Source organism: Cibotium barometz, chromosome 38 (assembly GCF_041138505.1).
Source record: "Cibotium barometz isolate CiBa-2024 chromosome 38, ASM4113850v1, whole genome shotgun sequence".
Lineage (NCBI taxonomy): Eukaryota > Viridiplantae > Streptophyta > Polypodiopsida > Cyatheales > Cibotiaceae > Cibotium > Cibotium barometz.
Genome location: NC_141083.1, coordinates 39,447,794 through 39,463,039, shown reverse-complemented (window position 1 = coordinate 39,463,039; position 15,246 = coordinate 39,447,794). Strand labels below are relative to the sequence as shown.

General features: G+C 39.0%; 1 protein-coding gene across 1 annotated transcript; it reads right to left on the bottom strand.

Moving 5' to 3' along the window:
• Positions 1–701: 701 nt before the first annotated feature.
• Positions 702–3,502, bottom strand: LOC147616694 (peroxidase 29-like). The gene is made up of 3 exons (XM_086777771.1): positions 3,026–3,502; positions 2,576–2,930; positions 702–1,307 (listed from the first exon to the last, which is right to left on the bottom strand). Exons 1-3 carry the CDS (start codon positions 3,236–3,238, stop codon positions 919–921), a joined length of 957 nt encoding a protein of 318 aa, XP_086633897.1. The 5' UTR covers positions 3,239–3,502; the 3' UTR covers positions 702–918.
• Between the last annotated feature and the right edge of the window lie 11,744 nt (positions 3,503–15,246).

Below are 15,246 nucleotides of genomic sequence, written 5' to 3'. Positions count from 1 at the left end.
TACATACATGTACATGCATACATGTACATACATGCACATATGTATATATACGTACATATTTATATATATACATAATTACATACCAATTTTTACATTTATTTAAATATATATGATTATTTTTCCTAAACTTAAACATGTCACACGTTCAGGTTCTCTCTTTGTCACACGATCAGGTTCTCTCTTTTTCTCTTCTTTTTTAATGTAAGAGATTGTTTATATTCCAGGTATCAAAATGATACATCACCCAGAGGTTACACCTATAAAAACAAAAAAAAAAAGAGGTCGTAGTTTTTTTAAAAAAAACTGTTTTTTTCCCATTTAAAACAAACATTTTGTTTAAACTGATTCTACTGCTTTCTCTCCTCTCATTATCCCCCGTCTCTCTCTCAAACGATGCAACAGATTGACCAGGTCTCTCTCTTCCCGCTCTTCGGCCGCGCATCATCAACCGCCCACATGCTAGCAATACACAACGGCCCCAATTTCCTATATAATTTTAATTTAATTTCAAAGTAACCGCCCTCTCTTTCGGCATGATTGTTATTGAATTGGGGTAGGTTATCTCGGAGCTACCTTTATTTCTTAAATGAATTTAGTGACAATGTGATCCTGTGCATTACTCGCGTATTCTTTGAAACAGTTTCTCCCCGAGTAGCTGGCGAGGAGCGTCGTGTGGGAGGTTTTTTGGAGAGAGGCAAAAGTAGACCAATGGTTCTAATCATTTCGAAACAACAGTTCGATCACCGTATACAAGCTTCCATGGATTGAAAGCTGCTGTAAAAACTGCGAAATCATGTGTACTGCGAAATCCAAATGCCAGGTGCATTATGCGAAGTGGAAAGAGCGCTACCAAGCAAGAGAGGGCAGCGGCGGAGGTGGTGGGCGGCGGCGGAGGCGGGAAGAGACGGTCAATAATAATCAGTTGGAGGCGTGGCAGTTGACACGGACTTCGCCTTGGTTGCCGGAGAGGACGTTAAAGGAGGTGAGCTTGACGAAGGCGGAGGAGAAGAAGTTGAAGAAGGCGGAGGGGTTGGCGGCGAAGTTCTGGACGACGGGGCCCGTGCGCGGGTCCAGGCCGATCTCGGAGTCGATGCTGAGCAGGCCCCGCCCGTTGAGCACGTTGCGGAAGTAGGCGCTGTCGAAGCGGAAGTTGCTGGTGTCCAGCGCCACGAAGGTGTTCGCCGGGAACCTCCTGGGACACCTGGCCCGCAGCGTGTTGGCGAACAAGGCTCCCAAATTCGGATCCCTCACCGGATACAACCGGTTCGCAAAGTTGGTGCAATGCGCCACCCCCAACGTATGTGCACCTGTACATGGATACGCGTGACCACACATCAATTCCAAACAAACTAACAATTCTAGGTAAAAATCAAGGCGCTGTTTCCTATGGAAAAAATTATCAAACTTTTTTGCCATTCCACTCAACCTTTTTTTTAGAGCTGTAAAAGAAATCTTTTTATGTTTTTTACAAGAAAATGCCCAAAAAAAACATGTTCATTTTACACCTTAGTAATGTTCATTTTACACCTTAGTAATGGCTTTTCTTACACTCCTCAGCATAATTACAACGCGCATGACTTTATTGACCATCGTCCTCAAAGCCTCGCATTTGTGGCTCGACACGAACCGCTCCAGAGCGGCGGCAGAAATTGAAAGATTTTTCATAAATGAAAAAGTTACTAACAGTCAAATATTTCTATGATCCTCCAACCTATTACTTTTCCGAGTTGCACTTTCACAACAGAAACCCTGCAAACAATATACAATTAACAACAGACATGCAAAAAAAAAAAATCTCTCAATTTCAAAACAAATAACGTTAAGCATCCTACTCAAGTTCTTGCTCACATATTTTTACACTTGTATACTTCATTTCCTTTTTTTGTTTAATAAGAAAACCTCCAAAAATTGGGGAATTATCCTAATCTCAAAATTGAGGGATTGTTTCATCAATTAATCGAGTATTAACAAGTAGCTAGTTCTAGTGTGGCTCTCATGTCCTACCTTTGACATATGCAGAACCGCAATTCACATGGTATCCTACAATACCCAAAACGACAACGGTAGCACTCGAGACACATTCAAAGAGGACCAGGTTGCAAAACCAAAATCAGGGTAAATCGTGTTTTGCATCTGGTTTCTATTTTGCATCTCTTTAATTTGAAAAACAACTTTACAGGGTTTCAAAATTCCATGCGTTTCGTTTAAAACACCTTCGAATTTCTCAGAATTTAAGCATGAAATCTCTGATTTTTTGAGGAAATGTTTTTCACGAGTTGCTACTATATAATATTAGTTATGTATGTAAACAGCCAACTACGCAAAAAGCACCATAGCAGAGAGGATAAGCAGCGCAGGGGCTCTCAAATCATATGCAAGGGGAGCCTTATAAGTATGTCGAGTGAGCCCATGGCAAGCATGCTTCACACCCATGTGCAAGCGTGCGGATGTGAGCGCATGTGAGAGCGTGTGACTGTGAGAGGGCAACGGGGTAAGATGTGTGTGTGTGAGAGAGAGAAAGAGAAAGAGAGAGAGAGAGAGAGAGAGAGAGAGAGACGGGGGGGGGGGCGCAAACCTAAGATGGCGACGCTTTCGGGTAAGCTCATGCCCATGTTACCGAAAAGGCTGAGCATATTGGAGACGCTGATGGTAGCCGAAGGCAGGGATGAGTCGGCTGCCGATGAGCTCGCTTGAAAACCATCTAGTCTCCCCAAAGGAATGGCTATGTCCGGCCCTCCATTCAAAGCTATCGCATCCCTCCCAGCCATAGCTATTATATCTGCACAGGACACGGTCTGTGGGCACGCAGCTTCCACTCTCGCCTTCACGTTGTCGATGAAATCAAGCCGCCTTACTCCCAGATTAGCCCCAGACTCGAGCTCGGTGGTGCCATCAGGCCCACTGTCCAGCATGATGGAGGCATCACAGCCCTGCATTTGCGCAAGATTAGTACAAGCTCATATAAGACATTCCCATACGAATCAAACAACTGGTTTAGCATGGTTGCAGCTGCTTAATTACTCACAAAGACTTGGCAGTCATGGAAAACTAAGCGGACCATGGCCGCAGGTGATGTGGGATCACGCACGAAGAGGCCGCGGATGGTAGTTCTGACAATATTCTCCACGTTAGGGCAGCTGGTGGCGTAGTAGTCACTCCCTAAGGAGTAGACGACACGAGCTGCACAGAGCAAGAGGAGGAGAACCTTCACTGTGTTTGCTAAGAGGGGCTGTGCCATGGCTCCTGTCTCGCTAGGAGAGAGACACACAGGCACAATATGAAGCTTGGTATGTTGTCTACAGCTGCATGCGCAGAGCTTCAACAGCACTAAGAGAACACATCAAACGTCAAGCCTGTGCACAATAGCACGAAGAACACTACGCAACAACTAGCGTGTGTTGTCTGTGATTATACAACAAGCCCACAATGGAAGACTTCAATCACAGCCGCTTTGGGTGGTAGAAATCAGTATTAATTCAACGCGCTTTCAACTTCTGTTGCTAAGTCCTTTATCTAACTGAAGGCTATTAATATATGTATATATATCATGTACCCCCCGTTATCAATCAAAGGGCCTTTGAAGTTTGCAATCGCTCACAACGTGAAGAGCCAGCATCCGCCATTAACTGCAGCCGGCCTTCTCGCGCCGACCCTCTGAAAAAGTACGGATGGGGCTTTTAATGGGGCATGTGCGGAGCTCGTGAACACTTTAAAAGCCTCAAAGACGACCTTTTTATTAAAAATTTGAAAAGTTCATCTTCTAGGGCTGGTTTCGACCTTTAGAGATGGTTGTGCAGTCGGTTGTGAACTCGACAGATCAAAATCCTGTAAGTCTGGTTCACAAACTGTTTTGTCTTATCTCTTCTCTATATCTCATCTCTTCTCTTGTCTATATCTCTATCTCTATATATATTATATAATGGGAGAGATTCACAAGTTGCTATGTGGCACTTATTTGGAGGTTTTAGAAAGGGAGGACTAACATAGCACGTATTTGAAGGTTTTAGAAGGGGAGGACTAGGTTTGAGGAGGTTCAAGTAGAATTTGAATTTGAAGGTTTTAAAAAACCTGTGAAACACTGGTTTGCATACTAGTATTATTTAAAGGAAGCGTTTCACAAAGTTACTACATGGCAAGAATTTAGAAACAATTTGGAGGTTGAAAGAGGGGTAGGCTCCTAATACTCTAGGAATTCGAAAAATATCAAGCTGGGAATTTTGTAGGTGTGAATCACGGGTCATCCCACTAGTCCCATTTAACTTGCAACTCCTAAGCCCATAAATTAAAGTAAATTATTTCTTCTTCAATTAAAGAGGGATTCTTATGGTTTCACTTCATTAATATTTCTTTTTGCATCCCCTAGAGCCTAGACTATAGGTTAAATTTAGAGAAGCCTGGGAGTAAGTTGGACAATTTTCCCTTTTCTAACCAGTGTTCACACATAACATTTTCCTCAAAATCACCTGGCATAGATGCCTCCAGATAACACAGATATCTAACCGCTTATAAAGAAACATTTTTCTCAACAAATCATAAAAGTTACCACTTCAAAATTTTGTAGGTTTTTTTTACATTTGTGGATTTTATAGCTAAATTTTAAATTGGATATCTTTGATTGTGTACATTTTGTTTAAAAAAATAATATAATAACAAATTGCAAATACCCTTTTACAAAAGATTCTCTTGCCATGTGAATTTACACAAATTATAAATAGTAATCAAAGCCTATCAACACCAAATCTAAAATTTTCAACACCGTTGATTTTCTTGATGAACTTCTCATTGTAAATAATTAGTATAAGTATAGAAGCAATCAATGCTAATCAAAATATATCTACACCATATTTAAAAAATAAAATAAAAGTTACAAAAATACATCGAATTTCCTCCACTATTAAATCCCATAATGATTAATCGAAAGAATCTTTGGTTGAACCAAGAAACCACTCCTCCCAATGTGCAAGGGTCGAAAAAATTGAGACCTCTTAAACAATGGGAAATTGTGGAAAGGGAAAAGGCCTTGTTCTAACCTTGAAATAGGCTTTATTTATAAGAGACCTAAATATAGGCCTCACATAATGCCTAAGGCCAAGCCTTATAATATAGGGCCTAGGACCTAAGGCCTACATAAGCCTCCAAGGCTCCCACTACCTAAATAAAGGCCTCACATAATGCATAAGGCCAAGCCTTATAATATAGGGCCTAAGACCTAAGGCCTACATAAGCCTCCAAGGCTCCCACTACCTAATACTTTTTAAAAAAGTTTAGAGGCTTCCTCCTCTTTTCTTTTCCATTTGAGTAAAATCTTCTTGCCCCATTCCAAATTCCAATTCTTTTGCTTTGGAAAAAAGACACCCCTTAATAAAAGCATACATAGGCCTCACAAGGCCTAGGTCTATAGAGTAGGCACACCCTCTCCTCTGGTAGCCCTCTTTTTTTCTTCACCTTTCTAAATTTTCAAAGTCTCTTTATCTTTTGAGTCCCTTAAACCTTCATTCAGAAAGGTAACTTTCTACCTTCTACCATATAAAAATGTAGCTTGAGATATAGATCCAAGGTTGTCGAAGATGCCTTACACTTGTTCTAGGGGGTGCCTTGCTATCAAAAGCACATGGACACAACTATTCAAATGGGTCCTTGGGGTGCTAGGTCAAAGGGCTTCTTAGTCATCTCACTAGTTATTGAAAAAGTGATGAGCAATGCATCCTCATTTTTTGGGTTGTCAAGTATATGGGAATTTGGTATTTTGGTAACTCTGACATACAGTATCCTGAATTTATCTCTATTCAGCAAAAATGTATTTTTAATGTCCATGTGTTAGCTTAGATTGATAACTAGTCTTTCTCTAACTTTGGTATTATGTTAGAAAAGTTGTAGATAGAACTAGGTTATAGATATATGTTGGGCTTTGGTCACCCTCTTTTGCCTAGTGTTTTTTTGTAGCAAGCCCACCCCTTATCCATAGGAACAAGGGTGATTATTTAAAACAATCCAAACTTTAAGGGTGTATTTTTAATGTACATGTGTTGGCTTAGATTAATAAAGTCTAGTCTTTCTCTAACTTTGGTATTTTATTAGAAAAGTTGTAGATAGAACTATGTTATAGATATATAGATGTTGGGCTTTGGTCATCCTCTTTTGCCTAGTGTTTTTTTTTTTGTCGCAAGCCCACCCCTTATCCATAGAAGGAAGAAGGGTGATTATTTAGAACAATCCAGAGGGTGATGAAGCTAGTATAGTAGTGATAGTCTTTGCTCAACTAGAAGAGTTCCCTTTTAGGCAGAGGAAGAATAGGGTTCCACTCATCAATGTTGACTCGCTACGTTATTCTGGGGCTATAGGCTACTTGGGGTTATTGATTTTGCTACATAATTATGTTACATGGTTCTATTGGGATGAGGATGAATGTCTATGGAGATCTTCATGTGTGACTACAAAGTTGATAGGGTGGTACTGTGATGTATCCATTTGGCTTTACTAGTTACTCTTAGTCAAGTAAACTTGCTTTAAGGTTCACATTTTGAGATTTTCCGTATGTGGTTATAAAATTTGATATTGTCTTTTGTATTTTTTGAACGATACTACAACATCAATACTATATGTCCATAGTAAGTGCCTTGATACTAGCTCTCCATACCAACAATATTAATGTGGGCCTAATCTAACCAATATGTCCTATGTCTACTTCTTATTAAAGTATGTTAGTCTAACCAATATGGGCCTATGTCTACTTCTTATTAAAGTATGTTAGTTTAACCAATATGCCTTTGTCTACTTATTAAAGTATGCTACTAGTAGTATTTCTATTAGTAAAATTTAATATCATGGATACATTGAGTGATATTTTGGTGTCCTTTATCTAAAATGTAAACACCGTTACTCTTTCTTTTTCTTCATAGTTTCTCTACATAGTAAGTGCCCATCAATACTATGTCTCCATAGTAAGTATGCAAGAATATAAACTAGGGCCTAATCTAACACCATTACTCTTTCTTTTTCTTCATAGTTTCTCTACATAGTAAGTGCCCATCAATACTATCTCTCCATAGTAAGTGCCCATCAATACTATCTCTCCATAGTAAGTATGCAAGAATATAAACTAGGGCCTAATCTAACCAATATGTGTATATTTACTTCTTATGAAAGTATACTATTAGTAGTATTTTTATTAGTCAAATTTTTTATTAGATATTTTTATCATCCTTCGATCTAAAATACAACTAGCTACTCTTTCTTTTTCCTTCGTTACTCCTATGTTCATACCTCTACATCCTTTCTACACTTGCATTTTAGTTCTGTAGCTTGTGCTATGGCTCATCACTATATTCCTTGAACTTTCTAGACATCTTCTTTTAGTACAAGCATATGTCAATAAGCAAATATCTAAGATTATAATCGAGTTATAATCCAAGTTAGTTTTAATCTAGCTTTTACCATGTGATAACCAAAATCGTGAACTCTCTAGCCACCCTACTTGTACTAACCAAGTCAAGGATGATGGATGTTCAACCAAGTTAATTTGAAGTGTATTGGATAATGAGTTTAGTCTCTCTTCCTTAGACTTGAGTTTCCTTAAATTCAAAGTGTTCATCTTTAACCACTTCAAAATGGAACATATTAAGAACTATCATTTTTAACTAGCTTCAATATTAGCTACATGTACTTGCATTTGGTTTGTATTTGTATTATATTCCAATTATGTAAAATGTGTTAAAATTTATGCCAAACATAGTCGTGTAGGCAATGGGTATTGTTACCTAATAATGAAAACTATTTGAAACTTTCGAACATCCTCTGTAAAAACTAACCATTTATAGCTCGTTCTGAAAAAACCATGATGCTTGTATATACCACGATATGGCCATAGATATCCAATCTATGAGTTTTTTTGTTTTAGTACATTGATAGTGACCTCTTCTTTAGTTACACACCTAGAGCTTTCATAGATATCCAATCCATGAGTTCCTTGTTTTAGTATATTGATAGCAATTTTTCTTTAAGGCATCTATCTTAGTACATGCAAAATCATAGACCAAAATTTCAACCTTGCTAAGAATCAAGACAGCGGGTACAAGGGGGTTCTTAGCCTTATTCTTCCTACCTTTATCTTTCAAAGCTTGCACCATCTTAAGACTATTATTTTTTTAAAGGCATTTGGATGATGCTTCTTGTACCAATCGATTGCCATATAAACTCTTGTGTTCCCTTTGTTGTCCTTTGTAATGATGCCACAGAAACTATCATGTTCCCTTTTGTTATCCTTTGTAATGATGCCACAGAAACTATCATGTTCCCTTTTGTTATCCTTTGTAATGATGCCATAAAAAATATCATGCTCTCTTTGTTGTCCTTTGTAATGATGCCACAGAAACTATCATGTTCCCTTTTGTTATCCTTTGTAATGATGCCATAGAAAATATCATGCTCTCTTTGTTGTCCTTTGTAATGATGCCAACCACAAGATGGGCATGTTACATCCTTCCCCCCTTAAAGAAATCGAGATGTCCTCATCTCATCATGAATTTGAGGTAATTTCTTAAGAGTGTAGCTTCATCTTCCCAAGTCGTATCCTCTTGAGGGTAGTCTTTCCATTACACTAGATGTTCTATAAGAGTTCAATTATATGGAGTTGTCTTTTAATCCTACCACACTGTATGGCATATATAGACAAGTTCATTAATTAGGAACCTTACACAATGTTCATTAAAATAAAAATTTGACTTAAAACAATGATACAATAATTCTAAAAACAAAGAATTTAATTAAAATTAATTACAAAAGTTCAAAAGAAACAAAGAACTTAATTAAAATTAATTACAAAAGTTCAAATCCAACTATAGCCAAATCCAAGCTCTCTGATTCCATATTTTATTTTATAGATAATCCAGAATTCGGCCTTCCAATATCCATAGACTAAGCAATCCCTATGGAACCAGACACCCTACTATATCCAGATCTAGGCTTTCTTATTCCATCTTTTATTCCATCACGATAATCTAGAATTTGGCCTTCCAGTCTCCATAGACTAAGCAATCCCTACGCGACCATACACCTCATCGTTGGTAGCCGGTAAGGACTCAAGCCGGCCTATCGCCCTTTTAGGCTCTGTCACTTGATTAGGCTCTGTCACTTGATCCTCCCGCTTCTCGAAGGGATATCTACGTGCTAGGGTGGGCTTATTTACCACACTAGCCTGGGCTCACAAAACTAGGCAGCATCCATAGTTCTCACCAAACCGGCAAGTTCCAACTTCCCAATGGCATGAGGGATACCTTGGGTTGACTCCGGGCCTCACTAATGTCATCGCCCGGCTACACAAGTACATGAACGAGGTTAGCATCAAGGCGGGGAGAAGATGTCCTTGTACTTTAATTTAGCAAGATAGCCAACCTTATAAGATATGAGAAACCACATTATCTTTTTGAGAAAGCAAGCATCCTTTATCTTTCTTAATTAATGCTAACATCAAGGATTAATCTAAAAACCTCTTTTAAATTATTTTTAAGCTAACTTGGCCATTTACTCCATGAGGGACTCCCAAGGGAAGAATTGGGGCTGCGTTTAGAGCATTTCCTTTTACGTCATTGTCGTGCATGCTTCTCGAGGCAGTATTTTGGCATCTTCGAGGAGGAGACATGCTATCCACCCTTGGAAGTTTACCATACTTTAACTAAAAATTTATGTAGAGGCTTATTCAGGTGTCTGTTTTGAGTGTTGTAAAATCCTATACTAGGTAAAATTGCATGTAGATTTCAAATTTGGACTCAAAATTTTAAGATTCCAAGTGGAATTAGCTCAATTATTAAAATTGATGCTTTTTACACTATAAAAAGGACCATAATTTCATTTATTAAATGGACATATATTATTATTAAAGATGAGCATGTTACATTAACTATCCATTACTCATGTCAAATTACTAGAATCACTACAATAGAATGAGGGTTTAGCAATGAAAATAGCAATGCTTTTATAACTAGAAGGGTTGGGAGATGTCAGGCCCATTTTGCTGCTAAAAAAGCTACTATTTTTGTTGAGGGTTCACTACTCAGCAAGAAAATAGCAGCAAAATGTCATTGCTATTTACACTACTGAGCAGTGTAATTACTACACGTAGTAAAAAAAAGTTGGAATAGAGTAGGGAGTCTGCACAGGACTCCCAATTTACCCTAGCTCTTTTTTTTCTAATGTAGACACAGTAAAACTAACACAACTTCATGTCCTACTCATCATGGATACATGTAATGTAAAACTTGATAAATACAACAAAAAAAGGACCATTGCAATTCATGGTTTTAGGAATGTCAAAATTCAATTACAATTCTTAGTGGAATTATATAAGTGTATGATTCCAAAAAGTTCATATACAAAATAACGCGTAATAAAAATCTATGGAGCTAGGGACTACATTGAGGGGGTCTACATCTCATGCAGTTTGATTATTATTGTTCCTTGCAGCTCCACCCCCTTCTCTTCACATTTCCATTGCTTCTTGCTTGGACATTTGCACCACCTTAGAGTTCAAATGAGCTCAAATCCTTTCAAGGCCATCAATAGCAATTAATCTAGTAGAGGATTAAGCCAAGAAACATAAGATTTGACCAAACATTGAATGCTTAATCTTTGTTTTACCAAAGTCACTCGCAGATTTGATGGAGAGCTTGGATCTCACTGTAGACTTGATGAAATCAATAACTGTCTTCACTAGCTTGTGGAGCACCCTTGAAAACTCCTAGGGCCAAGAGGAATTAGAGCAATGTCTTCTGGTGCAGACAAGATCTCAAATCTCCTTCAGAAAAAAGGCGCCAGCGAACTCACGAAAATTGGCTGTTGTAGAAGGCGGTTTGGTGAATCACTTCACAGGCAGTCTCCCACCTTCACTGGGTGAACACCTGCCCTCACTGGTCTTCCGGGACCGTGCACCATGACTCAATTCTGTTATGGTACGATAGATGAAGTAAATCCCAGACAAAAATTGTTCTATGGAAAAGAATCAACGGCTGTGCCTCTCAATGAGGAAAAAGGCATTGGTTTCTATGATCCAAGTGCAATCTTTTCCCCTGATCTGATTTGGGACTTACGAGTTCGGTCAGATCAGTTCAGTTAGTTAAGGTTTTTGACTACGTTAGAGAAAAGTTATCCTGGAGGAATCGCCCGTGCTTTCCGAGCAAGGGAAGTGTTTCCGGGATCGGTTTTGGAAGAACCGATGGATGAGTTTCTTGTCTGGATATCCATGGGTGAGGCCCTGAGTGTGAGACCCAGCCCCGCGCAAGAAGTGCTACTTCCACTACTAGAATCCCTGAATTCGTTGCGCGGTGGGGATAAGGACCTCACAACATCCATCTAATGTAAAGACCAACCCTTTGTTGTAGCCATAGAAATGACAGATCTCACGGTTGCCATCCTTGCAATCGGGCTAAATGTCTCTTCACAGTCAATGCCATAAGTCTGCGCATAACCTTTGGCCACCAATCTTACCTTATACTTGCTCACTGAACCATCAATGTTAGGCTTGACTTTATACACCCACTTACATCCAATTGCCTTCTTTTCCTTAGGCAAAGGCACTAACTCCCATGTTGCATTTAAATCCAATGTTGCCATCTCCTCATTCATGGCATCTTCCCATTTCTTATTTCCAAGTGCCCGCTCAAAACAAGTGGGCTCCAATTCCTATATTGCTTTAACCATGCAAGCATAATAATGAGCTGTATATCCATCATATCATCTCAACCTGTCACAACAGGGTACCTAACCCTCGTAAACCTGTGCACACCTGGATCACTACCAAAACAGGTGTCCTCAAAACAACCCTCGTTCTCCTTACACCAAGAGTAACCATAGATGGAATGCCAAGGTCCTCATCAAAGGCTCTGCTCAGAGCCGCTAGAGTCACCATCCACATATGAGTGACCTACTGATAGATCTGGAACAAAAGGTTGATCTACCTTTTCCTTCCCTCTGCATGATACATGTGTACCTACATCTGTACTCAACCTGCGTGACCATGGACTAACATTGGATCCACTGTTAGAGGACTCTCCGGGTCCACTAAGCACTTATGATTGATGCTCTACATGTGGTGCAGCATCAACACTTCTTACATCTGCATCTTATGTTGACTTCACTGTTGAGTACGGCACAAGAGATAGCCAAATTTAATGGGGAACAATTTTATACATATGGCAAACAAAAACTATGTATCTACTCATGAGGAAAAATATGTGGGGGCCTAGTTGAGGGAAGAGATGAATTCCCAGAGGTGAGTGGGGAAAATGAGTGGAAGAGCAGGAATGAGAAAGTATAAGTGTCATCCTCAAAATACACATGAAGATCTCTACCACTGCAAAGCATAGAACATGTATCCTCATAGTGAATATCTTTGTTCATCAAAGTCACTGTCATCCGCATCTTCATAGACATCATCATCCTCATGTGATTAATGCTGTATCGTGATCATCAACATTAATCACCAACATATTATCTCTATGAGTCACCAATGCACTATATGGAAAATCCTTGTAAAGATCACAATTATAAATTTTCCAATCCAGGATTTCTCAAACAATGCATTGTAATAGATCTACCATGTGCATGGGTTGAACTTTGTTAACTTCTTGAGCAATCTTACTTCCCTTCTTAAGAAATGCAATAATAGGGGTAAAAATTTGTTAGATTTGATATTCTCCTTGATCTCAGCAAACAAAGTAAGGAACACTTCCTGCTAACCGCATGTGCTACTACATTCTTCCTACCCTATTTATACATACTCAAAATCAAACCCTTGAAGCATCTACATCCACCTTCTCTCCCTTATGTCTGGGTGAAAATCCACTTAAACTCTTATGATCTATAACCAAAATAAAATTATGCCTAAGAAGTGTCACCAAAGCTTCAGGGCATGCTTACTATAAGCAACTCAAGATCATGGACATCATAGTTCCTTTCATGAGGTCTTAACTTCCAAGACTCATAAGCTATGGGGGACATCCTTCCTATGTTAGGATTCATCCAATAACAAATCCACTGGCATTGGTAATGAATTCAAAGGGCTTCCCAAACTTTGGCAATTTCTTTGATAGTGAATCCACTAGCATTGATACTTTGAAGGGCTTCCCAATTTTTGGCAATCTTAGCCTAAGATTAGTCACCAAGGCAACCTTCAGCTTATCAAAAGAACTTTGGTATATTGCAGACCAATGGAATGGAATATCCTTCTCAAAAAGAAATGTCAACATATAAGCTATCTTGGTATATTGAGGAATAAAAAACCAATATCACCCTATCAATCCTAGGGATCCTCTCAATTTCTTTATTATCTCAATGAGAGCTTGTACCTTTGCGAGATCAACTGATAGACCATTTTTCAATACTATAAACCCTAAATATTTAATCTAGCTAGTAAAGAAGGTATACTTTCAGAAGAATATGAGGGAGAGGATGACTTTGAACTTCTTGCAATAAGAAAACACACACTTAAGAATACACAAGTGCACATAAGAGAGATAGATGGCTGAATTTTCTTCTATTCTCTTCTCTTAACCATAACATAAAGATTTAAGAGTATATAATATAAGGAAAAGTAATCCCCTACTATAACATACAAAGGTCGGTCCATATTATAGAACCAACTACATGAGCTGGCACTATAACTATGCCATAACTCTAGTACACCAAAGTGGCTATCACACAGCTTATAAACCACTAACGACATATCACCCATAATCTCACCAACCATGCTAGTGGCCTGAGATAGGGAGGTGATGACAGACATGAGCAATTGTTTGTGATGCAGCACATACTCAGTTCCATAATAGGAGATGTGTCAAGATCTCAAGATACATGGTATGTGAATTTTGGTGCCTCTAACTACATGACCAGTCTTGCTGAGTGGTTTAGAGACATGCAAAAAATGAAAAAACTAGGTTATGTAGAAATAGATGATGATACTGCGCATCCCATCGCGCATGTTGGTAAAGTGCCATTGTCTATGCAGGATGGTAAAATGAAGTACTTGGTAGATGTACTTCATGTTCCAAATATAACAAAGAACCTAGTTTCTAGTGGACAAATGGTTAAGCAGGGTTTGCAAGTGAGGTTTAATCATCAAGGATGTTTTGTGGAAGACTTCAAAAATCACTGTCACTTGGTTGCAAAGGGTAACAGAAATGGCAGGTTGTTTACTTTGGATGTGAACATGTCTGAAGTAAAGGTAGCCATATTTGCGCATGGAGGAACAGGTGTCATTACAGATATTGACATATGGCACAAGTGCATTGGTCATGTGAATATGCGACTAAAGTCTATGTAGGCTCAAAATATTGTTGTAGGTTTGCCAAAGTTTAAGGTTGATGGTATGCACAAAGTATGTGAAGCGCCAACTTGGTAAGCATGCCAAACATGCTTTCCCACATGAAAAGCATGTCAATGAAAGGCCATTAGATGTCATACATTCAGATGTATTGGGACCAACAAAGACTACAACAATTACAGGTTGCAGGTATATGTTACATTCATTGATGACCACACTAGGAAAGTATGGGTTTACTTCATGAAGGAGAAGAGTGAGGTGTTCTCACTTTTAGAGATTTAAAGCCTTGGTCGAGAAGGAAAAAGGCATGCAAATAAAATGCCTGAGATCAGATGATGGGGGAGAATATTTCTCCAATGAGTTCAAAGATTTCTTGAGGAAGTAGGGAATCAAGAGACAATTTACATACATGTACACTCCACAACAGAATGGTGTTGCAGAGAAAGAAAAAAAAGGCACATTGCAGAAGTGGCACATGCCTTGATGGCTAAAAAGAATATTCCACATTATTTTTGGGCTGAAGCAATAGTAATTGTTGTGTACATTATGAATAGGACACCCACTATAGTTGTTCATAGTATGACACCTGGATAGAAGTTTACAGGCATAAGATCGGATGTGTCTCACTTGAAAGTGTTTGGGTGTATTGCATATGTGCATGTTTCTGATGAAGTGAGAACAAAGTTGGATCTAAAGGCAGAGAAACGCATCTTTATTGGTTATGCTATGGAGAAAAAGGTTATAGATGTTATAACCCTACCACTCGTGAGATGCGAGTAAGCAAAGATGTTGTCTTTGATGAGATGAGTAGCTGGTATGCACCAACAGTGAAGTCAACATAAGATGAGTAGCTGGTGCCGCGGGTGCGCCCCGGTCGGATGCGGAACGGCGCGAGCTGGTCCGCCGCTCGACGCGGGGCGCTGGTCAGCATGGGC

Bases quoted from the DNA above. Each gene is read 5' to 3' on its own strand.
- LOC147616694 (XM_086777771.1), bottom strand. From the start codon at position 3,238: ATGGCACAGCCCCTCTTAGCAAACACAGTGAAGGTTCTCCTCCTCTTG. The intron at 2,931-3,025 runs GTGAGTAATTAA...GCGCAAATGCAG, and splicing joins TCCATGACTGCCAAGTCTTT to GGCTGTGATGCCTCCATCAT. The intron at 1,308-2,575 runs GTTTGCGCCCCC...ATCCATGTACAG, and splicing joins CGAAAGCGTCGCCATCTTAG to GTGCACATACGTTGGGGGTG.